The following is a 27,547-nucleotide window of genomic DNA, read 5'->3' on the forward strand; positions in this document are numbered from 1 at the left end:
AAAAAAAAACCCAATCTATGTCACACAGAGCTATTTATGATTGCTGAGATTAAAAAGAAATTATTTAGCAGAAATGGAACAAAGTCATAATGCTGAGAAAAAGGATATTTTATAATATTGTAAGTTATAATTTTTATAAGTTATATAAATGTAGCTAATCATCTATACAGTCTCAAAAAGCCCAATATAAATAAAACACAGACAATAAGTTCAATTGAGAAAAGTTCAGACAAAATTCTTCTATGTGTCATATGGAATCCAAGGAAGAATCATTGCAATAATTATCCAAAGTAACATTGAAGGTAACAAAAGAGATGTTTGGTCTCTGATGTAAATTCAAATGTAGAGTGTCTAAAATAACATATCAAAGTGAGAGTATATCTGTAATTTCTAACAGCAAAAAATAATTTAGTTTGTAAATTCTGTATTCTTCAATGAAGAAAGATGATCAAGGATAACATGTTGGACAGTCTTATCAATCAGGTCACCTTTAAAGATAAGTTTTCAAGATAGCAAAAATGTGCAACAATTAAGCTCTACACATACAACTAAAACATTTGTTGTTATAAGAGGGGCAGTACTTTTATTTATAGAGTTCACAAATCAACATGTAACAAATAATTATACATTAGTATCAGTAAGAATACCAAATATTATTTCACAACTGCCACTATGTGTTTCTTCTTCTCTGACACCATCTGCACAGATCCAGGCTTGCTATGTTTGATACGATTCAGTTCCCTAGAAATTAAACAATACACAAAATTTAAGTTTATGAGAAGTCACCTTAACCAAAGAAAACTTTCTCAGAAAAATTACAAGGCATTTTCTTTCACTAGAAAACTACCCACTGAAAAAAAGTTTTCACAAGAGTAGGTAAGAAGTAGCTCTGGAGAAGGGAATGACTACCCACTCCAGTATTCTGGCCTGTAGAATTCCATGGACTATATGGTCCATGGGGTTGCAAGAGTCAGATATGACTGAGCGATTTTCACTTAGAAACCAACTTTTGTTAACTTATTTGCTTCTTCTCTTACTATATCACTGTCTTTACTAAGTTTAAAAACCTGCTGCAAGTTATCAAAATGTTTAAAATTGACTCAACCCCAACATCTATCCAAACATAACAAAATAACAATTTGCATTGTCTAATTAAAAAAAAAACTCTTTCTCAGAATTTCTATAATATATTACATGAATTCAAGGATTGCAAAGAGAAGAATATTCTACAGGGGAAATGATGGTGATGGTGGAAACTTTTGCTTCAGAGCCAAAATACTAGATTCCAAATGTTATGATGAAGCAAGCATATTAGATAAATTTTTATCTAACAAACATTCTTGTCAGTCTTTAAGCTAGAAAATACACTATTACCTCTTAATTCCAGCTACATCGGAAATCATTTTTTTACACTATTTACAATAGTTTTTTCAGTATGAGTAGAGCCTTTTCTAATTTTGATATGTATGTCATTGACATTGTCTGCCCTTTAAATATATTCCCAAAGATAGGTAATGAAAATTCTCATCATGTTAGATAATCATAGCTTCCCGTTTTATCAGGAAAAAGCCCAGAGGAGTATTCAAAACCACCTCTGATGTACAACAGCATATAAAATATTCCTTTGACGGGCACATTTTTTGTTTGGTTTTGGTGGGATGTGAGGGGAGAGTTAGAAAACAGTACTGAGATACAAATGCTCCAAAACATACTTTCGTCGACGAGCTTCTTTCATGATGCGCTGTTCCTGAATCTGGCTGTAGATAGATTTTGGTAGATGTCGGTGACGAGAGATACGTTTTATATGAGGATGATATTGAAATTTCTCCTTTAACTTCTGGTTATAATCTGTGGCTGCTTTTTCTCGTGATGTAAGCTGAAAAGAAATACATTTTGATGTTTTCACGAATGATGTGTTCGTTTTGCTTAAGTTCAACAGAGTTAGGAAGAAATGTTTCCCCAATATCAACATTTATGACATGCAACCAAAATTACTAATACAGTTACATTAAACTGTACCCATTACAAGGTTATGTTATTGATACGAGCTCTGCAAGCACTGTATTTCCTCTTAGTCAGGGTGCCTACAATGTACTGATGGATGCCACCAACTGCAAAAAAGCAGTGCCTAGGGAGTTAGGTTCTGTGGACCACTGAGTTGGTCCACATAACACAGAAAAAGCACTTAATGAACCACTCAAAAATTTTTTCTATAAAAATTATTGAAACAGAAACAAAAGTGATGACATAATAACCATTCTTTGCCTAACAATTGTTAAGGATGATATGATTTAGAGGAATATTTAATAATGAACATAAACCTAGGCATAGTGTAGTACTTTAATAATTATTAAACCTAAAATGAATTTATCTTTAATTGCTTATTTTTATATCTTGATTTTCCTTCCAGGGCTAAGCAGAAAATAAACCACACTTAACCTTTCCTTATTAAACTTACTATTTGCTTCAGATATAAACAACCTGTATATTTCTTATAGAAAACATGAGACATTTAGAAAAACATTAAGAACAGAAATCAACCATAACTCAGAACCCAGAGGTTGCCAGTCAACAGTAATATTTGTTATATTTTCATCAAATCTTTTTTAAGTCTGAAGCTGTGTATTTTTTTAAGTGTTTCACTGTCTTTGATATTAAAATAATAATACCTCACAGAGACTTGCAGTCTTTGATTTGTCTGATTACTATTCCTTTAACAAAATACACATTCCAAGTTCTAAGCCTCTAGTCCCTACATCTTCTCTCCCTACCTCAAGGAAAATACAAAGAAACAAGAAGGCTCAAATGTGATCAAACATTTGAATTAACAAAGGTCTCTGGGGGAGTTCCCTGGTGGTGCAATGGTTAGGACGCAGCATTTGTACTGCCAGGGGCCCAGGTTCAACCCCTGGTCAGGGAACTAAGAGCCCACAAGTCATGCAGTGTGGCCAAGAGCAAAAACAAAAACAAAGAACTCTGAAGGTGCCTTTGACATGAAAAAAGTAAACTTCATACAACCTTGTCTGTTTCGTAGCTAGCTTATTTCCTTTTATCAAAACTAAAGCCCTTGAAATAAATTCTCTTTATAATATAATGATATTCAATAACACTAGAAACAAGCTGTGTGATAATGAAAGAAAATAGGATCTCTTACCACACCCAACTTTTCAGAGGCATTAGCTTTCCATAGACGAATGTTCATTTCATCAGATCCACACATAATGTACTTGCTGTCAGCGGTCCATTTTACACAGATAACATGCTGCATTCTCTTTGTGTGATAGACTTCCCTACAAAGAGGAACTAAGTTAAAACCTTTAGGAATCTGGTACAGATTTTCCTTAACCAACTACCTATCAAGTATCAGGGTAACGTTGTTTTGAGCCCTGAAAGAGTATAAAAAAGAAATTAAAATTCATTTACATGTGTTTTTATTGGACCATACTGCTAAGAGTCTATGCTAAGTGCTGCTGAACTTACTGAAAAGTCCCGCCCCCAGAGAAGTCATAATCCAGTCAGAAAAATAAGAAAAACCAACCAAGCAAAACTAGATATCCAGAAAAAAAATCACAAAATAACTGTGGGCGTATAACACAAATAAAATACACTGAAGCTGGAGTAACAATAAGATCAACCACCACACTTTTTTGGGTTTCATTTCACTGGAAAAAAAAAACCTCAACAGCATTCAAAGAACACATCCTGATATGCTGATCCTAATGTCTGATTTCTGTTTTGGTCAAACTGTTGAAAAAGTTTAATTTGAAAAATTTAATTAAAGTGAGAGCGGATGACTTACATATGTGAAAAGAAAGAGAGGGCTACAGAAGTGATGAGTTGAGGTAAGGATCATTTAGTAAATGGAGATGTCAAATATCATACCTATTTGGAAAGGTGTGAAACATGCTAAGTGAATTCACAGAAGATACTATATTAGGAAGTGTTAAGCAGAGCATTAAAAAGCAAGTAAAAGACAAGGTCAGAAAAAATGAAAACATGAGACTCCTGGAAAAGTAAAACTTCCTTATCTGGATTAAGTGATTCAAAATGCAGGCTACAAAGGAAACACGCTCAGCCAGTTCTGCACAGTAAAAGAAAACTCACATAGGATGATGAAATCGATAGATTTAGTTACCTATAAAAACATTTCAGAAGTACGCTCAGAAAAGTAGTCTATTATGCTATTTCTAACAGATACATTTTGAGCTCTTGAATGACCATGTAGATAAACCACATGACACAATTCTAAAAGAGAGGATGGTTAGAATGAACATACTATTAAAAGGAAAAGTAGATCAGACAGCCTGCCTTTTCTTCTCTCAATGCTCTGCTTCTACAAGACTCAATTCTCACAACCTCTACCTATTTAAGATCTCCCTTTCCCCACAGCAATATACTGAGTGTAAATATCAGGAAATTCAATAAGGCTTTGGTAACCACTAAAAATAACCTGCATATATTACATCAGTTCATGTATTGATATTAGACCAGACCAATCCAATGGACAGTTACTTGGCCAACTGAGAATCCTCCTTAATGGTAAACTACGCAGAGTTATAACTTCTAGATATGTTTATGCTCGCACATAGAACAGACACATAATTTTCATTATAAATTATATTATTGGTGGAGATAAATAATTTAAAAACTTAAATTCTTTACATACACAGTCAAGCTAAAAGAACTGTTCCATGTGAATGCAACTGAATTTACTTGTTTGCTAAGTAAATACTGAATGAAATCCATAGAAGTTACCTTCAAATATTGATTTAACTATAGTTTTTGAAAACCTATTCAAAATTTATTTATTTTTTTAAAGATTTCCGTATTTTTATTTTTTGGCTGTGGTGAAAATTTACTTTAAAAATATATTTCAGTGACTTTAAGTTCTTTGAAAAGAAAATATTAAAAAAATACAGATCATTCAAAGCACTGCCTGTATTATTTGATGTTTTTTGTAATGATAGGAAACTAGAGCAGACCATGGAAACAAACCAGAAGCAGCTTTCCAGCAGATGACAGTAACGGTCAGAGAGAGTATCATTTATATCGTTTATAACTAAACCCAACAGGAAGTAACACGTATTAAATTGTGATTACAAAATCTTCAAAAAACATCAGGAGACAATTCCTAGAAATGGGGTATTAGAACTACTCACTTCGTATAATATTGGAATAATTTGAGCTTTTAACTAGACTTGCATTTAATTGCCCATGCTGGTTTTAGAATAATCAGTTTGAACTCAACTATGGGGCTCTTGGCATCACGGGTGCCTAAATTTCCCATTTCTTGTACCCCTCCTTTGATCCTTAAGTCTGCTTATGCATCATGTTAGAACTGTGCTACTTTCATACCTCTGGAGGTCCTGGTGTCAAGACATGATGGAGGATCACACTCTCTTGATTCTTTTTCCAGAGAGGTGAGAAGAATAGAAACTATCAGCCTTGCCTCGGGCCTAACTGAACAATTACCAACAAACCATTCATGACAAGAATATCAAGTTAGTTTCAACAGTCACATAGGAACCAACCCCAAGAGTTCAAAACAGAAAATGACAAAATGAAGATCAAAGTCACCAGAACACCTGCCCAGTATACTTTTGATTCAAATACCCTTTTAATTATACACGATGATGATGACGACAGTCATCTGCTAGCAATTCATGCTGATATGCAAAAGTTTAGGAATTAATATGGCTTCCTCAACTATCACACGAAAAAACACCAAAGAGTTAGACAAGCAGATTGGCTATGACCAAAAAACGTATGGAGCTGTGTGACCCTGAAGAGACTCTGTGGGCAAAATCTTTTGGTTGTGAACACAAGGCTGGGACAAGGGTGAGGCAAATGAGGTGCCTACAGTGTAAACTCTAAGGAGGCTGTCACTTTCAGGGTGGTACAGATGCAGGCTAGGCACCTGCAAGGCTCCTGAGTCAGGAGGATGTGTCTGTGAAAACAAACATCACTTGCTCAGGAAGATCAGACCCCTTCAACACAGTAGAAGCTGGGATAGTTACCATTAAGAGTAATGATCAAAATTCTCATCACTGCACTTAAGTGGTGAAATTTCTCCACCCTGTTATAGTTACAACACCAAACTGAATGCTCTTTCTCTAGCTTTAAGTAAAGAAAGGGTCCCATAAAGACTGCTAATCAGTCTTTATAAAGCTGGGGAACCTGTTTCATCAGCTCCACACTGCTGTCCTCTAGTACAGATCATCACCTTCCAGCCTCAGTATATAGGTTCTGTGTTCTTTCTTTTCCCTGTCTGCTTAGTTATCTCCTTTCCTTTTCTATGACTTCCAATCATTCTGCTATCTTTCGCCATGTGCATTTTCTCCAACACTGAAGCAACATGTGGTCACCCAAGCAAGTATACGTATAAATGTGTATGCATACACGTCTTGTGTATGTTGGGTGCTTGCTCTCCCAAACTTGCTTCCCTGGTGGCTCAGCAGTAAGAGTTCACCTGTAATGCAAGAGACGTAGCAGATGTGGGTTTAATTCCTGTGTTGGAAGATCCCTTGGAGAAGGAAATGGCAACCCACTCCAGTATTCTTGCCTGGGAAATTCCATGGACAGAAGAGCCTGGCAGGCTACAGTCTATGGGGTCGCAAAAGAGTTGGACATGACTGAGCATACACATATGTGTATATATGTATAGTAATTTAGAGAGAATATATGTTCTTTTTAAATTTAATGTTCCTACTTTACTGTATCAAAATGGAGGTGGTCGTATCTTCAAGAGTGAGTGACACCACCATACTCCTTATGGGAAGATATCTTCTAGTTTTCTTGGATTGGCCTTGAATATGCATAAAAGGGTCTGTAAATCACAGCACACTAATATAAGGGGCTGTATCTTACAGGAGTTAATTTTTAAAGTCAGCAAAAAATCAAATGCAGTCAAAAATTATTTTTGAAAACCTTTAAATGCCAGTTTACTATAAACTACCTCAATACAATAACATGTAAAATGATATTACATGGTGGTACAAGTATATACACGACATTCAGTAACGTATGTAGTAGAGGGCCGAGCCATATGAAACAGAACATCTGAAACACTAGTCACATTCAGTGAACACAGACAATGACACACACATAGCACAGGACAGCGGGGTACTCAGACCTCCCATCTCCTGATCATCCCAGAGCACATATCTACTAGATGAGGATGGAGGGAGACTTGTCCTGACCATTTAAATCCTAATTTTTCTCTTTTCCATTTTTGCCTTAATGTATGAGACTTGAATTTAAATAAGCACAAAACAACAAATATAAGGTATTATTAACTTCTCTTTAACTGTATTAGGGGAAACTTTAAGTTCTTCATTATCAAATTAAATTTTTTTTTAAAGTTTACTCTATTTCAAGGCAGTGAAAATACTCTGCATGATATTATCATGATGGATATATGTCATTATACATTTATCCAAACCCATAGAATATATATGATCCAAAGAGTGAATTGTAAGGTAAATGGATTTGGGGAGATTACGATGGGTCAGCATAGGTTCATCCTACATTTTGGTGAGGTAATGAAAGTACCACCCTATGTGAAATGTTTATAATGGAACAAGCTCTGCATGCATAGCAACGGGGAATATATGGGAACTCTCTACTTCCCTCTCAATTTTGTTGTAAACCTAAAATTCCCCTAAAAAAAATAAAGGCTTTAAAAAATTGGTATAAAACACTCAAAAAGGTTTTGAAGCTGAAACTCCAATATTTTGGCCACCTCATGTGAAGAGTTGACTCACTGGAAAAGACCCTGATGCTGGGAGGGATTGGGGGCAGGAGGAGAAGGGGACGACAGAGGATGAGATGGCTGGATGGCATCACCGACTCGATGGGCATGAGTTTGAGTAAACTCTGGGAGTTGGTGATGGACAGGGAGGCCTGGCGTGCTGCGAGTCATGGGGTTGCAAAAAGTCAGACACAACTGAGCGACTGAACTGACTGACTGAAACACCAAGATTTCACATCAATAAATTATATAAAGCTAATACCTTGTTCAATAAAGAATCTGCCCCATAGGCGATGTTTTTGCTCACAGATGATGCAGAAGGTGGCAGCCCACATCACAACACCTGAGTGTGAGTCCCATCATATACACAAGACCAGTGTGTGTTAGTCACTCAGTCGTGTCAGACTCTTTGTGACCCCATGGACTGGAGTCCACCAGGCTTCTCTGTCCACCAAATAACCTTTCGAAACAGACATGATGGTCAAGGCAGGGAAAAAAAGTCAAACAGAAACAAATGTTTACTGGTAGTAACATACCTGCTTCTACTTTTGTCCACAGGAAAGATTCGAATAGATTTATCAAAACTAGCTGACACAAACTCTCTCCCAGTGGGAGAGTAATCCACATCAAGCACTGCAGACACATGATCCATATGCACCATTACAGGAGTGTCCAGGGCACGCATATCAAAAGTATACAAGCTGTAAAAGAGTTTTAATTATTTGATACAAGTTTCTATGAAAAAATGCACACGCAGTACTAAGAGACACTAGTGAAATTAAGATGGCTAGCTAATAAATAAAGCACATCTAAATAAATAGCTCAATTCTTCACACGGCAGATAAGGGATAGGGAAAAATATCAACAGTTTTATTATTCCTTAAGATTATATACTTATACACTTTAATCCTTACAAACAGAAATCTCATTGTAGAAAATGTACAAATTCCAAGTGCATGAAGAGTATAAAACTAGGATTTAATTTCACTACCCAGAGAAAGTCAGTACAATGTAACTGTTTCTTTTAACCATGCTATTTAATTATGTGCCTTTTAATACAATTAAGATATTACTGTATAAAGCTCTATATTGATATTTCATGTAGCATATTACGAGCATTTATCTATTAATCTCTGAACATGTTTTTAATGTTTTCATATATAAATGAGTTAAAATAATTGATAATTTGTTTAAATTTATATTTAAATCTGTTAGTAAAGTTTCCAATGTTTTATTATAACTTTTGATATCTAATGGGACAGATTCCTATAATTAGAATTATTAAGTTCAAAGGCATGAGCATTTTTAAAAGTTTTTGAGTTGATAAATCACTTCCAATGAAATCACACTAATTTATACTCCATCAGTGATACACGAGAGCAAGGACAGCTTTTCAAAGGGTGTACTAAAACTAGAAAAGTATACTTCGTGCACGATTGGCAAGAACACTGACTTCATGATTTTCGAGGTTTAAAATTTTTTCATTGACAGCTAGAACAGTGCTTAAAATGAACCAAGATAAATGATGGACAGTAGTAATACAGAATTACTGTAACCAATTTCCTAACATCAAAATACTTCCAGATGCAAATATTAGCGAGGGAAAAGTTTGAGGAGAAACAAGATAAACACAAAATTTCAAAGTATCTCCCTGCAGATATGTATTAATTACAGAAGAAGAAAATAATAACTTTATAGTGGGGAAAGCTGGTAGATACCACCTTAACTAAGTGATGAAGGTTAACATAAGTAGCAATAAGATGTACCGACATTATGGACTCCTGATCTGATGCACCAAGAAGGGGATATCAATGTTGTGGTTTTCCTGCCAAAGATGCATAATCTCAATGAAATAATGAGAAAACACCAGTTGAACCCAAGTTAAGAGCAGTCTACAATATAACTGACAAGTCAGTCCCTCTCAAAAGTACTAAGGTCATAACAGAAAAGGGAAGACTGAGAAAGTCAGTGAGCAGACTAAGGAGACCTGGTAACCAAATGCAAATGCAATGTAGGATCCTGCATTGGATCCTAGAACAGTAAAAGAACACTAGTGATGGAATAAAGTTTACAGTTTACAATATTGTGCCAATGTTAATTTCTTGGTTTTGCTAATCGAACTATGGTGACCTAAGACATTAACATCTGGGGAAATTGTCTTACAGGTACCTTTTTTGTAACTTTTCGGCAAGCCTAACATTACCTCAAAACAAAAATTAAAAAAAAGAAAAAACACTTCATAAAGAATATTTCCTGATACCATTATTAGAAAAAGTCACTGATGCTAAAGGTAACAATTTTCAAATAACTCAGAGATGAGTCATTGCTTTCTTTTATGATCTTCAAACGTAACACAGGATTGTTGGTCAAGGTCATACTGATCACTGAGGTTAAATTTCTGAGCTGAAAACTGCTGTATATTCCCTATCTAGAGCAGTGGCTTTCAACCAGGTTTGTTTTTAGTGAATTTTTTTAGTAAATTGTTTTAATTTCTACATGAGAAAAAAGTTAAGAACTTATTAGAATTCCAAGCAAATCAACCCATCTGGATACAAAATGTTTTTGTAAACAAAGTTTCAAGTCACAGTATTCTTCAGGGATAATATAGTTCAACCCTATTACCTGATGAAACTATGGTATAGACTAGTTCACATGACTTGTCTAACTTTTTACAATAGTTATTGGTTGGGTCTAGACTTGAACTTGGATTTCTAAATCACAATAGGATTATTTAAAGGGCAAGAAAAGAAATAAAATGTTAAAAGATTATTTTACACAGCAAAATCATTTTCAAGTAAGAGCAATTATGGTACTCTAACAAGTATTTTACAAGTGATGTACTCTTTGTTTCAGCTTCCATATATAATTATTTCCAAGGCAAAAAATGAGAAATTCTAAAGATACTCTGTAAAAAAGATTATTTTTCCCAAATAGCTAATTAGAGCAAACTTTAGAAATGTTAGTAAGATTCGTCAGCAGGACTTTTTTTTATTGCTTTTAACTAGAACAAGGGCATTTAACTTCAAACACTAATAAAGGCTAAAAGAACTTCAATTAAGTGGTTTGAGTTGATGAGAACTTTGTTTTAGTACAGAAAAGTCGTAACTGATGCTTTTAGCTTAAAACCACTAAAGCATCATGTAATAAATCCTACTTCCAAACTAATTTACGCTTTCTTAACAGTAGTGGAAAGAACAAAGAATTTAAATACAGAAGATCTAAAGTTCAATCCAATGACAAATTTCCACCTTCTGCCAAAAAAAACCACGTATTAAGAATCCATCATATGCATAGTAGTACAATAAATGCTTAGATTTAAAAAAATATGAATAAGATATTCTTTCCTCATTAGGAGATTAAACCCCCTACATCAATACCCTCATCTATAAGAAGGGGATAACATACATGTCTTATTCACCTTATAGGGATATTGAAAAGATAAAGTGAGCTAATGTCAAATGCTTCAGCAAGTTTTAAAGCAGTACATAAGAAATCATAAAATTCCATCCAGGTCAAGAACATAAGGCTGCTAAGTTACTCCTTTACAAAGAGTCACAGATAAATGTATCTGTAACTATTAAGGTAAAGACCGAAACTTTAGTTTTTCCTTTTGTCTTACTGAAGTAGTAGTGGTGGCTGATAACGTGACAACATGAATAACAATCACCTGCCTACACATTTTGCAGGCAGACATTTTTAGGTTCTTAAAACGTGTATGATTCAGTCATTATTTACTGATATATGGCTAATGTCAGGGATTGGCCAACTTTTTCTGTAAAGGGCCAAATAATCAACATTTTTGGCTTTGTGGGTCATACGGGCTCTGTCGCAGCTACTCAACTCAGGCATTACAGCACAAAAGCAGCCATATCCCATACGTAAGTAAATGTGTCTATGGATGACCTAGAGATTGTCATACTGAGTGAAGTGAGTCAGAAAAAGAGACATGTACAACTGTACGGCACATGGAGCTCTGCTCAGTGCTGTGGCAGCCTGGACGGGAGGGGGGTTTGGGGGAGAACGGATACGTGTGTATGTACGGCTGAGTCCCTTTGCTGTTCATCTGAAACCATCACAACACTGCCAATCAGCTATACCCCAATACAAAATAAAAAGTTTAAAAAGTGAAAAATAAATAAATGTGACTATATTCCAATAAAACTTTACAGAGACATGTACTACCTAGGAAAATATATTTCACTAATAAGACATATATAGTTGAGTTACTTCTGATAGAAATCAAGTTATAAGAAAAGGGAAACTTACTTGTAATCCTCGTTTGCTGCAGTAAAAATGAATGCTTCCATAGGGTTCCAGCAAATTGTATTTGTTCTCATATCTAAGATGACCTGAGAAACATACACTAACCCATTACTATGAAATTAAGTCCCTCTAAAATGGGTAAATTCCTATGTCATTTCCTTTTCTTCATTTTTCATTGATTTAAGCAAATACTTCAATAAACACCTATCATGTGCCACAGTATTTGGCTCAGTGCAATAGGAAAAGAAAATCAATAATTTGTTTCCCGAACACACAGGCAGAGTACTAAATATTGAAAAAATATAAAAATGTTTAATAAGTGGTCCCTTGACCTCAAAAAGCTTATAGTGTAGTTGGGAAAATGAGACATATGTAAGAATAGTTAAACCCAAAAGTAGTAAAGTACTACTATTAACAACTGAGAAGGTAGGGTTGAAAGGGGCAGAAACTACTACTTATTAAACCAGTCCTTTGGCGCGGGTGGGATGAACTGGGAGATGGGAGACTGATACACACACACACTACCATGTGTAAGACCGACAGCTGGAGGGAACGCCTGCCGCACGGAGCAGGGAGCTCAGCTTGGTGCTCCGTGATGACCTGGGTGGGTGGGATGAAAGGCGTTCGGCTGGAGGTCCGAGACAGAGGGGATATATGTATACATTCAGCCGAGTCACTTGTATAGCAGAAACCATCACGACATTATAAAGCAACTATACCCCAATAAAAAAGACAAAAACCAAATAAACAAAAAACTAGCACTTCCATGTTAACATTCTGCTGAATGAGTAATGTTTTATTCTCACCACTGAGCTGTAAGGTAGTTATTAATATCACCATTTCACAGAAGAAACAAAGATTACATTACCTGCTTAAAGTCTTAACACCAAAGTTCATGCATGATATTCCCACCATGTGACATGGATGAATGAAATTTGGAAAGATTATTCTACTTATCTAGCTCAAACGTCAATCAATATATTCTACTTCTAATACTTCTGAATTTATTACATGTTATGAAAATGATTTGGTAACAACAAAAATATTAAAAGCATCTCCGTTACGTATGGCACAGAGATGTCTATGACAACAGACTTGAAGTCCATTAACAAGCTCTAGCTTTTCTGGTTCTCTCTCAATTCCAGCACTTGCCATCAACTGTATACTCATTTACTTATAATGGCACTCCTCTCTTTACTAATAATATTTCCTGCCTCTTTATAATCAGCTTAAGATTGTATTAACTCTGATATCTAAGTTCTGGAATGACTGCTTCAGAACTGCTGGGAAATCTGACACCTTGAACAGGATAGTGCTTGTCTAAATAAAACGTCAAACTGCTACCCCCACTGGTATGTAACTAAACAAATAAAGGTGATTATGTGAATTAGTTATAAAACTTTCTGGAATAAAGTACCATGTGTGTCTCTATGATAATCACAGGGCCTGACTAATAGGATGCAATACTCAAGAACTTTCAATTCAGTAAGTACAAACTAGATGTCTAAAATATTCGGGCATTATGGAAAACAGAAGACTAGAATATAGTACCTCATGGAAATTTAAGGGTCTCTAAAAAGCAACAAGGAATTGAGGGAATGCCATTATGACCACTTCGAGTTTTACGAACATCTCTATTAAAAAGAATTTTTTTTTAATTCCAAAAAAACATTCACTCTGTATTTTCAGTCACTCGATTCACAAGAGGATGCATTAACAACCGTATAAAGCAGAAGACAAATTGAAACTCACCTTTTTCAGAGGAGTAGCTTGTCTCATATCATACAGTACTATATTCCTGTCAGAAGCACAACTTCCCAAGAGAAATGTCTAAAAATAAGTGTAACAATTATCAGTTAAAAGCCAGGTTTGGCAGCAAACCATGTCCATTCGTGAACAAATGATTTAATTACCCTTTAAGATACAAAGCTGTAACACTAAAGTCCATTGTAAGAGGGTACAACAAGTCACTCCTAATCTTGGCAACCAAAGCCAAAGATTTTCATGGTTAAATCCCCATGCATGTATTTTAGATGTCTGAGATGATATTGTAGATATTCTGCATTCTATTTTATAACAATATATTTTACTTACCCCTTCTTCACTTAGACCTGTCTCCTGTTCTTCCATATTATAAATAACATTTCAGTAAACATTTGAATACGTTTAGATCTTCTTTTCCTAAGGATAAGATTTTAGTAGTGGCATCACTCTAATCAAAAAGTATGAATAATTTTATGGCTTATGCTATTCAGAGGTAATGGTTTTTCCAAAGAGTTATAGCAGTAAGCACTGCAATGTGGAAATATATTAATTTTACTACACTGGGCAGCAATATTAAGTATCATTTAAAAATATTACATCTATGGCAGTATTTCCTAAATATACAGTCGTCCCTTGGTACCTGTGGGTGATTGGGTGCAGGATACCAAAATCCAAGGATTCTCACGTCTCTAATACTCGGCCTTCTGTAACCACAGACGCAGAACCCGTGGATTTGGACGGCCGACTGTATAAATTATTGCTTTATTAACAGTTAGACATTTCCTCATGGTTATTAACTCTCTGATGTTTCAAATATTTATTTGTAAGTCAGTTATAAATGTGTCGGACATGCCTGGTGGCTCAGACGGTAAAAGACTCTGCCTTCAATGCAGGAGACCTCGGTTTGATCCCTGGGTTGGGAAGATCCCCTGGAGAAGGAAATAGCAACCCATTCCAGTATTCTTGCCTGGAAAATCCCATGGATGGAGGAGCCTGGCAGGCTACAGTCCATGGGGTCACAAAAAGTCGGACACGACTGAGCGACTTCACTTATAAATGTGTCAAGTGGTTACATGATCCTTGGCATTAAGAGAAAATAAGCTCTCCACCTACCAAAGGAATCCCAAATCCCAGCCCCTGCAGCACCGTTTCTCCTCACCCATGGGTTCCTGATGTAACTCCTGGCTTCTGCTTATATTATTCCTACCGAAAGCATAAGAGGAACTGGAAGAGTTAACTACTAAACTGCTGTATAGCCTGCTACATTTGTGTATACAGTTCAAATAAAACTCATAAAGCCAATGCTACCATCAGGATCTCAGTTCTTTCCCAAACTCTTTTTAAAAAACTGCTTCCTCTCTGAGCTTTTCCCCTGTGAGTGACTCCTCTCAACCTTTCCTTAGTTTCTCATTATTTCACTCTAAGGTCTGACCAGGTACTGTTCTCAAAAAGACTTGAATTTGAGCAAAGCAAAAAATTCTACCAAGAAGGAAAGCTGACTTTAACGCTGTAAAATGTAGCAATTCTTGGCATAAACTTTAGGCTTTATTCTCAGCTTCAATATTTTAACAGAAAGTTAATTAGTGATGATTTGAGGAGACAAATACACTCCATTTGTTCACAGCAACATGCCCTCCCCATTAAGTTTAATACAGGGTCAGGGTAAGAGACATGCACACCATTTGCTTTTACCACCAAGTCAAGGTCATAAGGTTAATAAAACACACATACACACACAGCTGAACAAATAAGACTTTTTATACAGGCTAGTTTGAGAAACATGGTTGCTAGGTCATCACTAATCATCAATTATGATTTTAGGATTGGCCATCAGCTCTATTGACGCAGGTGTTCACCAGAACAGAGAAACAACAGATCTCATTTACCCATTGGGGAAGTAGGAATCAGGACTGTTCCTTCTGGTTTTTGGTTTGTTTTTTTTTTTAACAGCATAACACCACCATCTTAAACTTGGGTAGCACCTTTTAAAAATATTCACATATATTATCACATTTGACACTCGCAACAAACCTAAGTACACTGGAAGACATAATTAATCTCATTTTAAAAACAGACAAATACAGAGAAAAATTATGACTTGTGAAAGGTCAACACTGACAGGAAATACAGTTCCAGCCTAGGTCCACAGCAAGGCAAGACATTAAATTTTCTCACAAGTCACTTGTGTTCGTAGCCTGCTTCTGCCCAGGGTCACTGTGGCCTGGTCTATAAGACTGACTTGCATGCCATAGCTCACTTCGACAACCAAGGGGAACCCAGGAAGGGAAATGGACAGTGGAGTGAGGAAGAGACAGACAAAAGGGACAGGTATTCTGTCCCAATGATCAGCAAACTTTTCTTGTAAAGGGCGACAGGGGATATAGTTTAGGCTTTGTAGTGCCAACTCAGTTACAAACAATACATGAGCAAAAGGGCACAGCTGTGTTCCAGAAAAAAACTTAAAAAAAACCAGAAACAGGCAGTGGCCTCACAGACTAGATCTTGCCAATCCCGGCTCTAACCCTGCAGCCTCTCCCGCAAGTGTTTACCGGTGTGGGCTGAAGGAAGGGGGGTATCCTCTAACTGATTTCTCAGCAGGACTTCAAGGCCAAGTTCATATCATACTACTGCATCTCACTCTTTTTTAAAAATACTTTTATTTTTATAATTTTATTTATTTTTGGCTGCACTGGGTCTTCTTTGTTGTGTGGGGTTTTCTCTAGTTGTGGTGAGCAGGGGCTTTTCATTGTGGTGGCTTCTCTTGTTGTGAGCACAGGCTCTAGGGCGCATGGGCTTCAGTAGTTGAGGCTCCCAGCCTCTAGAGCACAGGCTCAATAGTTCCTTTCTGGCATGTGGGATCTTCCTGGATCAGGGATTGAACCCACGTCTCCTGCACTGGCAGGCGGATTCTTCACCACTGAGCCACCAAGGAAGCCCCTCACTCAGTCTATATACCCTGCTACTTTGACTCAATTTTTTAATTCTCCTTTTGTCAATGAAGAGTCTCTCAAAGGCAAAACTTGCAGATGAGAATTTTCTCTGGTACCATCTAACAAGATAGCCTCCTGATAACTTCTAAAACCAGCTCATACAGAGTGATTTCCTTTTCTTCCTTCAGAAAAAGGCATGTTGACTGGGTCTTCTGGACAGTGAGTTTATCAGTTGTTGTGCATTCAGAAAAAGCTCAGGGAAAGGCCTGGAGTCCAGGAGCTAGCTTGGCCTTCAGGGCAGCCTCCATTCCCAAGTTTGGATCTAAATAAACAATAAGTAGGCTAATCTCTAACTCTTCCCTTAGATCTGGAAGGAATTAGGAATCACAATTTAGTCTTCTGAGTGAAGAAAAATAGAATTATAACAAGTTATCATGTAGTATAAAAATAATCATGCATATTATTTGGAAGCACTGATGTCCTTGTAATGTACAAATGATTAAAGAAAACAATGCTCAACACTTCTTCTGACCTCCAACAGAGTTAAGAAGAATTAACTTTTTTTTTTTAAAGGTAATCTGTGGAACATGGGGCTTCCCTTGTGGCTCAGCTGGTAAAAAATCTGCCTTCAATGCAGGAGACCTGGGTTCGATTCCTGGGTTGGGAAGATCCCCTGGAGAAGAGAAAGGCTACCTACTCCAGTATTCTGGCCTGGGGAATTCCGTGGACTGTATAATCATGGGGTCACAAAGAGTTGGACACAACTGAGCGACTTTCACTTTCACTTTGTGGAACATGAGTGCTGAAGGTACAAATAAAACTGAAAGTTCCTCAGGATGGTATGTGCTTGAGTTTTACCCCCATGAGCACACGCATACACTGCCTCTAACAGTGCTGAACACTGGTGTCTGGGACTAAACTGTGGATAAACATGTTGAGATCTGATCAAATAAAGTGGAACTCAGACATAATCTGGAAAAATGACCAAATGGGAGAACACCACTAAAACTCAGAAAATTCTTACATCACACATTCAAATTTTTCCTGAATAGAGTTGAAATTATATGATTATAAAGAAACAATAAGCAGAACATATTTCAAAAAGGAGCATTACCTCAATTGGGTTAAATTTAACACTGCTTATACTGTCAAATCCCCAAGTCATTGAACATATAGGATTGGTTCTTTGTTCATCCCAAATGTCTACTTGCTGTCCACACGTGGCAAAAACAGCTTCTTTCCAGTGATGATCAATTCCTGTATACACTGTCTTTAAAAGCAGAGGTTGTTACAGATGAGTCTTTTCATTAGTACTTCAAATCTACAGAATAATATCTTAAAATATATTTCTCTACACTCTCACCTGCTTAAGAAAATCCCTGTTCACTAAGAAATTTCTTTAAAGCCCTTACTTAAAGGAGAAATTACTACCATAAGAAGTGATGTTCCTTATCACACATTCTGGGAATAAAGAAAAATGTTAACATGGGATGTATTTAATTAAGTTTGAATACATAGCACTGAAGCAATTTTTAAATTGTCACTGGGTATTAAAGGATCTTGGAATCAACTAATGAAACACAAAAGGTAATTTCTAAAACACTTAATTCCACATTTAACACATGAAATACTGATTCCCAGGAAAGGAACACAGATAAAAACAACTGCATCAAAATTTAGAGAGAGAAACAAAATTAGCAAGTGTGGATGCTAAGGTTGTTAAAAGCAATAAAATCTCATAAATTTGGTATTATTTACTTAAAATACATGACTCATCTATTCAGGGCCAGATTAAAGCCTACCTTTGTACTAGACAGTAAAAAAATGTTTGCAAAGCAAATTAAAGGCAACTATTTAGCCGATACTTTAAGCTTTTAAGAACTCTTTATCAACATCTGCAGATTTAGAATTATTTCTACTCAAGTCTCTAAAGACTTTTCCACAGTAAGAATTAACCCCCAGTACCACAGACAAAGGGTAACACTAAATATTTCAAAAAATCTTTGGAACGCCTAGTGATAAGACCTTTTACAAGAATGAAACAACTTTTCTTTCACGAATTACTAATTTTTTACCATCTGTAAACTATTTCCATCTCATACTAATATACCACCTCCACATCCTTCAAGAACATTTAGATTGACCATTAGAATTCAGCAAAGTCCTAATCATGGGCCAAACCTCTCATTTAAAAAAAAAAAACATTTAGAACTTCTTGAAGCCTGAAGAGCAGAACTTAAATATATACTAAATACTAAAATGACAAAAAGATTTTAAAGATGAAATATTTAAAGATTAATTCTAATTTTAGAATTTCCCTTAGTATCAAAACATAAGGATTAAAAAACATGGGTAGAGCAAATGATCCAAATTATTAAGCTATAATTTAAGTTATAACTAAACTATATCAACTGATTTGTAGAATGCTATTAAGAAACGTAAATAAGATTTATATAGAAAGCACACTATTAAATTAATTTCCTAAAGAATACTTTCAAGTAAATGCTGAGCTTTGGGAAAGATCCATGATATAAATGAGAAGCTGAAGCACTATTTTTTTCTGACCTTTTATCTTATAGATTTCCTCCCATGTTCTTGCTATAGGAAATGTTTTGCTGCCTCCTCTAACTAAAAATAGAAACAGAACACTATTGCAAGGAACACCAAAGAACTGTTCTAATTCTTTAACTGCAAAGGCCCTTTGATTGCATTAACTATTGCTTAAAACAGGTGAAGTACTGCAGCCTAAAGTAGCCTGATTTCTTTTACCTTTTTATGAAATTGAAATTATGAAATAATTGTAGGTAAAAGAGAAGAATTTTAGTAGCCCAAGTATGGGTTAATTTATTTTTGTACCTTTCCTAATATTGTATGCAATGGCTCCTCCTCTTCTCCACAGCTTGGTCCATCCATTTTCCATTGCTTCACAGTTTTGTCATCACCAACCTAGAAATATTTACAATGATAATGAAGAACAGTTATAAACTGTAAACTTGCCAACGTATACATCAAATTATAAACATCTTTAGTTTAAAAAATAACATATACCACATTCTTCCAGTACTGTATTTATCGATTCATTTATACCCCACCTTGTTAAAGATTTGTGATAAACATATAAAATGCATAAAATTTAAAATAAAATAGGATGAATAGAGCAAAACAAGAGTAAGGGTAGAAATAATATTACATCATAAAGATGGTAAAAGCTGCATGTTGTAATAAGGATGACATTTCAAATTAGGAAGAAAAATGAATTACAATAAAATGGTATTGTGAGATCAGGTTAGTCATTTAAAAAGTATGAACCAATGTGTGACACCTGATATAAAAATATAATTCCAGATAACTTTAAATGTAAAACATGCAACAAAATCCATAAAGATACTAGAGACAAGGCATTTTTATTATCTTGGCATGGGAAAAGTCTTTCTTTGTATGACTCAAAACTCCAGAAACTATCAATATTAAGGCAGAGGTTTTTAAACTGTAAAATGTAGACTTCTGAAGGATACTGAGAATTTTTCAGGAGTCCATAAGGATAATATGATTTTCATAATGTTAGCCTAAGCATTGCTTGCCTTTTCACTGGAGCTGTAGGTTACAGAGATGGTGAAAGAAATGGTGGGCAGAACTGCTGGCACCTTAGCCCAAATGAAAGTTAAGGAAACAAACTATGGTAATTTAAGACTTTGGGACATGGCTGATATGTTCAAGATATCACATAAACATCGATATTACTAAACTGTTTTGAATATGTTTCCTCAGGCGAGGAAAACAAATGGGATTCCATCAAACTAAAAAGGCTCTGCACAGCAAAAAAAACTATCAACAAAGTAAAAAAAGAAGATATCTGCAAACAATATATCCAATAACGGATTAATATCCAAAGTATACAAAGAACTCATACAACTCAACATCAAAAAAACTCAAAAAATAGGCAGAGGCTCTGAATAAACATTTTTTTCCAAAGACACACAGATGCCAAATAGGTACATGAAAAGATGCCCAACATTACTGCTCATCAGGGAAATGCAAATCAAAACCACAATGAGGTAACACCTTATACCTGTCAGAATGGAGAATGGTTATTATTGAGAGAGTCAATTCCTAGGTAGGTTGATAAGAAGTACAGGGTCCCCAAGGAGGAGGAAGGGGTCCAGAGTCCTTTAGGAGGAGAAAGGGGTCTGGGGATCTCAAGGAGAAAAGGACAAATGTTTTTTTTTCTACATTGCTTTGTCTTAATCAATATAACAATGTATCTTGCTCCAGGATACATTTCTCCTTCTTAAGAATCTTCTGACTAATCCTGTCATCTTAAAATGTATATTATGTGAGTGGGTCTGGTAACATCTTTCTATTGTTAGTTCTAATCTTGTTAATTTAAGATGTATGTTGTGGGAGGAGGTCTGGGAAAAGTATATAAGACCTCGCATAGACTAGTGAACAGGGGTGCTCTCGGGCCCCCTTCTGTGTCCATGTCAGAAGCTTTCTCTGTCCCTTTTTCACTTTAGTAAAACTCTGCTACACAAAAGCTCTTGAGTCATCAAGCCCGGTCCCCAGTCCTCAAGCTAAATCTTCTTCGGGGATCACGAATCCGACGCTGTTCACCATAAGCTATCATTATCAAAGCCAACAAGAAACAAATGTTGGTGAGGATTTGGAGATAAGGGAACCTTTGTGCACTCTTGGTGGATGTAAACTGGTAGAGCCACTATGGAAAACAGTACGGAGGTTCCTCAAAAAATTAAAACCAGAACTACCATACGATCCAGTAATTCAACTCCTATGTATTAATTGGAAGAAAACAAAAGCACTTATTAGAAAAGATTTAAAGATATATGCACCCCTATACTCACTGCAGCATTAGTAGTAACAGCCAAGCAACCTAAGTGCTTAACAACAGAAGAATGGATAAAGAAAATGTGTTATATAAACATAACGGAATATTACTCAGCCTTAAAAAGATAAACACTGTATGATTTCACTTACATGTGGACTCTAAAAAACAAATGAATAAACATAAAATACAAACAGAATTATCAATATAGAGAACAAATAGGTGGTTTCCAGCAGGGAGAGGAGAGGGGAGATGAGAGAAATAAGTGAGGGAGATTAAAAGGTATGAACTTTTAGCTGCAAAGTATGTGTACAGAGTCGGGTATATAGTCAAAACCTATGGATATCTATGTATGGTTACACTGCAACTAAACTTGTGATCATTTTGAAATGCACAGAAATATTATCACTATGTTGTGCACAAAGAACCAACCTAGTATTGCAGGTCAATTATACTTCAAAAAAACAAACTTACAGAAAAAAAGATGGTATTTGCGATTACCACAGGCGTGGGGTTGGGGCAGTGGGTATTGGAAGAAGGCAGTCAAAGGTACAGACGTCTAGTTATGAGACAAACAAGTACTAGGGATGTAATGTACAATATGACAAATATAATTAACATGATTGTATGTAACATAGGAAAACTGTTGAGAGTAAATCCTAAGAGTTCCTATTGTAAGAAAAAAACTTTTTCTATATTTAATTTTGTATCTATATGAAATGATGAATGTTCAGGAAGCTTACTGTGATAATCACTTCAGGATGTATATAACCATTGTGCTGTACACTTTAAACTTATGTAGTGCATATGTCAGTTACACTGCAATAAAACAGCTCTTAATTCTAAAAATGAAGTTTTTAAACCTAACAACTACTTTCAATTATTTTCACTCTCCAGAGTTGACTCTATTATTGCTTATCCAGACTATTAAAACTGCCTCCAAACTGATCACTCACGGCTGTCAAATTAATCCTCTGAAAGCTCAACTCAGACTCCATCATTTTCCTATTAAAAACTTTCAATAACTTTCAATATCTGCATACCACAGTAACATTATTCGCAAAGGCCAAAAGGTAGAAATAACCAAAACATCCACTAATGGATGAGTGAATAAACAAAATGTCGTATATACATACAACGGAGCATTAGTCTTAAAAAGGAAAGAAATTCTGATACATGGTACAAAACGGATGAACCTTAAGGACATTATATTAAGTGAAATTATCAGACACATAGGGACATGCAGGGACATAAAGCACATCAGTAATTACCAGGTAAATTACTCAAGGGCAGGAGGTAGGGGTGAGAGATGTGCAGTTAGTGTTTAACAGTTACACCGTATCAGTTTGGAAGGTGAAAAAGTCCTGGAGATGGATAGTGGTGATGGCTTTACAATGACGTGAACATACTTAAAGCCACTGGAACATATACTTAAAAATGGCTAGAATGGTAAATTTTATGTTAAGTATATTTTATCATACACAAAAATCCTTCAATGACTTATTGCTAACTGACAAAGGAAGTACAAATGACTCATCTTGTTTTAATCCCACTTCTAACTGTTCTATAGAATATTAGTTCAGTAATATGTATTTGGGCTTCCCAGGTGACACTAGTGGGAAAGAGCCCGCCTGCCGATGCAGGAGACATGAGACATGAGTTCAATCCCTGGGTTGGGAAGGTCCCCTGGAGCAGAGAATGGCAACCCACTCCACTATTGTTGCCTGGGGAATTCCATGGACAGAGGAACCTGGCTGGCTACAGTCCACTGGGTCGCAAAGAGTCAGAAATGACTGAAACGACTTAGCACACACTCATGTAACGTGTAATTAGAAATAAAAAATTTTTAAAGTATGGGAAAGGCTGGATTACATAAAGAAAACCAAGACTTATCTGAGTTCTAATGTTATTTTGCATTGTGAAAATCAGAAAGGGCCTTGGATCACATGAATGAACTCAGAAAATATTCAATTAGATTAGTTCTACACATGGTGAAAAGAGTTAATGACTTAACTGTATTATACTTACAGTAAAAAAAGATGTCCCACAAAAGCGAGTACATATTCCTCGTACAAAACCTTCATGTGCTTGTATCGTACGAATACATTTTCGTCTGGTCAAGTTCCAAATTTTAACCTATAATAAAACATACTAGGAAATTTCAGTAAAGTATAAATAAAAAATGTTCAGGCACAGAAGTACTACATTCCAAGAAAAATAAGTTCAACACTGAAAAGGCTATAAATCACTCTACCAGATGGCTAAAAACAAAATCCTCTAGATCAAAAGAATGCAATCCTGAACGTTCCTGGTGGTCCAATGGCTGGGGTTCTGCCTAAAGGACACGGATTCAGTCCTAGTCAGGGAGGATCCCACATGGGATGGAGCAACCACAGAAGCCTGTGCGCCCTGCAGCCTATGCTTGGCAACAGGAGACGCCACTGCAGCAAGAAGCCTCAGCACCGCAACCAAGAGGAGCCCCCTCCCCCACCGGTGGCAACTAGAGAAAGCCCACACACAGCAACAAAGACCCAGCATAGCCAAAGGTAGAATAAAAAAATAAATAAAATAAAAATTTTTTTACATTTCACAGAAGAATGCCTGTTAGGCACATTGGGAAAAAAAATATGCAGTGTCTATGGCTACAAACATCAACAAGCAGAAAACTGAATCTCTTAAATACTCTGTTGATTCTACTGTAAAAGTGCTTTAAAGCTTTTCTTTCCTTGGCACAGTGGGAAATAATTAAGTGTTGAATTGTTAATAACATACTCTATGAAAAAAACTCACAGCTAAATATCTGTATTGTAAACATGCCTTATTACTTACTGTCAAACAGCCGAAAGCTACTACATTTTTAATTTCTTAGGTTTAGATAAGAAACTACTGAAGTTACTGATTCAAAGAAAATTTAGTCTTGAGAATTAAAAGAAAACAGGACATAGAAAAATGAAATCAAATCAATTAAAACCCACAGTAACTCCCAATTAAAGGAAGAATATTTGCAACGTAACTATATTCAGTTTAAAATGTCAGTGTTTAGTGATACTTGCCTCTCCATCACATGCCCCAGAAAGGACAGTAGCCAGGCTCTTTGGATTCTTTGCCAAGCAATTGACTCCATCTCGGTGACCATCCAGGGAGGCAAGGAATGGTTTTGCAAACACCCGTTCCAGTTTGGTAGCATTTAAAGCTCTTATATATTCTCGTGGGACCTCAAAAGGATGTAAGGTAGGATCATAGTTTCTTGGAACTGAAATAAGAATGATTCCTCTTAATAAAATAATTCACATTTAATACCTTCTGTGGTATTCCTTGGCTAATCATTCAATATATTATTCAATAAGCTTATATTAGGGACACTGACTATGCCGAAGACTAAAACTAAAAACGTTGAAGACCTTTTGTCCAGAACCTCTCCAAAATTACCAGAAAGTGATAGAACACAAATAACTATATACATACACACACACACAACTTTTCCTTTTCTATGTCCTACTACGCTCTTCAACTGGGTTATAAGCCTTCACCTGCAGGGCTTCCGCTACATTCTTCATTACATTTCTTATGCTGAGCAAAAAACAGGTGCATCATAAACGTTTGCTCAACTGACCTCTTAAGCTCCTTACTGGGTGTGTGTATGCATGCTAAGTTGCTTAAGTCGTGTCTGACTCTGCAACCCATTGAACGTAGCCCGCCAGGCTCCTCTGTCCATGGGATTTTCTAGGCAAGGGATCCTCCTGATCCAGGGATTGAACCCATATATCTTGCATCTCCTGCACTGGCAGATGGGTTCTTTATCACTACCGCCATCTGGGAAGCCCCCTTACTGGGCAGGGAACACTAATAATCTCCAGTGCTGATCACTGTACTGATAAGGATATAATGTTGTGATGATGATTATACTATTTATTGAGCACTTTCAATGTTTGATTTTGTGTGTACGTGTTAGTCGCTCAGTTGGGTCCGATTCTTTGCGACCCCATGGACTGTAGCCTGTCAGGCTCCTCTGCTCATGGAATTCTCCAGGCAAGAATGCTGGAGTGGGTCGCCAGTCCCTTCTCCAGGGGACCTTCCTGGCCCAGGAATTGAACATGGATCTCCCACACTGTGGGCAGATTCTTTACCCTCCAAACCACCTGGGAAGCCCATCTGAACCCTACACATCCTCTAAAAAAATTCAGTTTAAATCTTGTATCTTCTACAAATTTTTCCAAATACCCATAATTATGCCCATCTCTAAATTCAATTCAGTCAACAATAAACATTCAACAAAGACATATGGAACACCTCCCATATACAACACTCAGGACATCAGAGCAAACAAACTCACAGTACATACTGATGTATGTTGTTTTTATACATTTGTATGTTATCAGCTGTATTGCCAACAGAGTTTTAAAAATACAGATTCCCTGATACCCACACCCCAGATCTATGAGTCAGAATACTCAAATAAGTATTTGAATACTGCACAACATTTACAAAGACTACTTAAACAAAAAAAAATCTATGACCAACCAGTTACCCATTCCTTCATTCAGACATTAATAACGCAACTACTAGCTGCCAGGTGCTATCTAAACACAGGGGACATAGAAACAAAGAAGACTGGGCCACTCTCTGTAAGCTCAATCTGGTAAAAAAAGGACTGACAGTCACAATAACAATGAGACAATGTAATAAACACTCTGATATTAGTATAAAAATATGAAACTGAAGCATAAGAGGGTGCCTACATGTGTACAGGATGGGGGGAAATCTGCAGGGGACAGAAACTGGGAAGAGGTGTGTGCCACCGCATACCTGAAAGAGAATGCCTGAAATGCACACAGACTAACAAGAGAACATGTACACTAGCTGTGGGAAAAGTAGTCACCCATGAAAGGAGAGAGGAAGATGGGACCAAGTTCAAGGAGTAGGGATGGTGTCAAGTCAGAGTGACATAATCTACTTTGCATTTTAAGAACACTGCTGTTTTGATACTTAACCTGTAAACATCTTGTGAGCAGAGACCATTTAGTTAGCATTGCTCACAATATATACTGATAAGCTATATGACTCAATCATACGGAAATATTGTTCCAGCCTCACCTTCTATGGCTCACACCTACCTCAAACTCTGAAGACATGGCCCTTCTCTTATGCCTTAAGTTTATTCCTGCCTTAAGGCCTTTGCACCTGTTATTCGCTTCACTTAGAACAGTCTATTCACACATGCTTGTTCACTTAGCTATAATTATAAGCAGTTAGCAGGTTAATGGGGGAACAGACCAGTACAGATAAAACCCATTAATTTCATTTTAGTCATTCCCCCACTAAACTTCTCCACAAGAGTTTTTAAGAGAAAACTGACGGCTTTAAGTGTCATCTTTGTCTGTTCCCACATCCCGAAGTACGTAATTTTAAGTAGCAAAGTTGTCGAAAGTTAGAGTAACAACGAGAGATTTAAGATGTTTGCTTAATTGTTAATTCCTTCACAATCCTCGAGTTTGGCTCATTCAAATCCACGTTCCCCCCAACAGGACCCTGAGAACAGAGAGCAGCTGAAAGCGGTGTAGACGGAATCATTTCCCCATATAACTAACTGCCACTGACCACTAGACAAAAATTATAAGGAAAGGGATTTGAAGACAAGTGTTCTGCTACCCAGAACCAGGAGCGCTTTATAAACCAAGAGCCCTAGCGAAAGAAAACTGGCAAACAACGAGAGTGGAACACCAGTCCCCTCCCCGACCAGCTTTACTCGCTGAAGCCGAGGCCGGATCCAAGGCTGGCGGACTCCCAACTAACTTGTCTCACCTCGGTGTAAGTCCAATTTGGTTTCGCGGACATAGTGGTCGGGATTCCGACTCAGCATCTTCACCTTCATCTTGCTGCCAGTTCTCCAGGGATCTTACGACCCTTCCCCTCCAGGCCCCAGATACCGCCGCCGCAGATTCCTTCTCCACCAACACATGCCACTTCCGCTTCAACCCGACCACTTCCTGTCATGTGACT

General features: G+C 36.5%; 1 protein-coding gene across 1 annotated transcript; it reads right to left on the reverse strand.

Annotated features, from left to right (window-relative positions):
- Positions 1-92: 92 nt before the first annotated feature.
- Positions 93-27,529, reverse strand: DCAF13 (DDB1 and CUL4 associated factor 13). Its single transcript, XM_061123624.1, has 11 exons — positions 27,350-27,529; positions 24,601-24,800; positions 23,576-23,683; positions 19,564-19,653; positions 17,822-17,977; positions 13,766-13,843; positions 12,017-12,099; positions 8,287-8,451; positions 3,155-3,290; positions 1,713-1,876; positions 93-741 (listed from the first exon to the last, which is right to left on the reverse strand). The coding sequence occupies exons 1-11, from the start codon at positions 27,417-27,419 to the stop codon at positions 654-656; spliced, it is 1,338 nt and encodes a 445-aa protein (XP_060979607.1). The 5' UTR covers positions 27,420-27,529; the 3' UTR covers positions 93-653.
- Positions 27,530-27,547: the final 18 nt, after the last annotated feature.

Source organism: Dama dama, chromosome 21, assembly GCF_033118175.1.
Source record: "Dama dama isolate Ldn47 chromosome 21, ASM3311817v1, whole genome shotgun sequence".
Taxonomy (NCBI): Eukaryota; Metazoa; Chordata; class Mammalia; order Artiodactyla; family Cervidae; genus Dama; species Dama dama.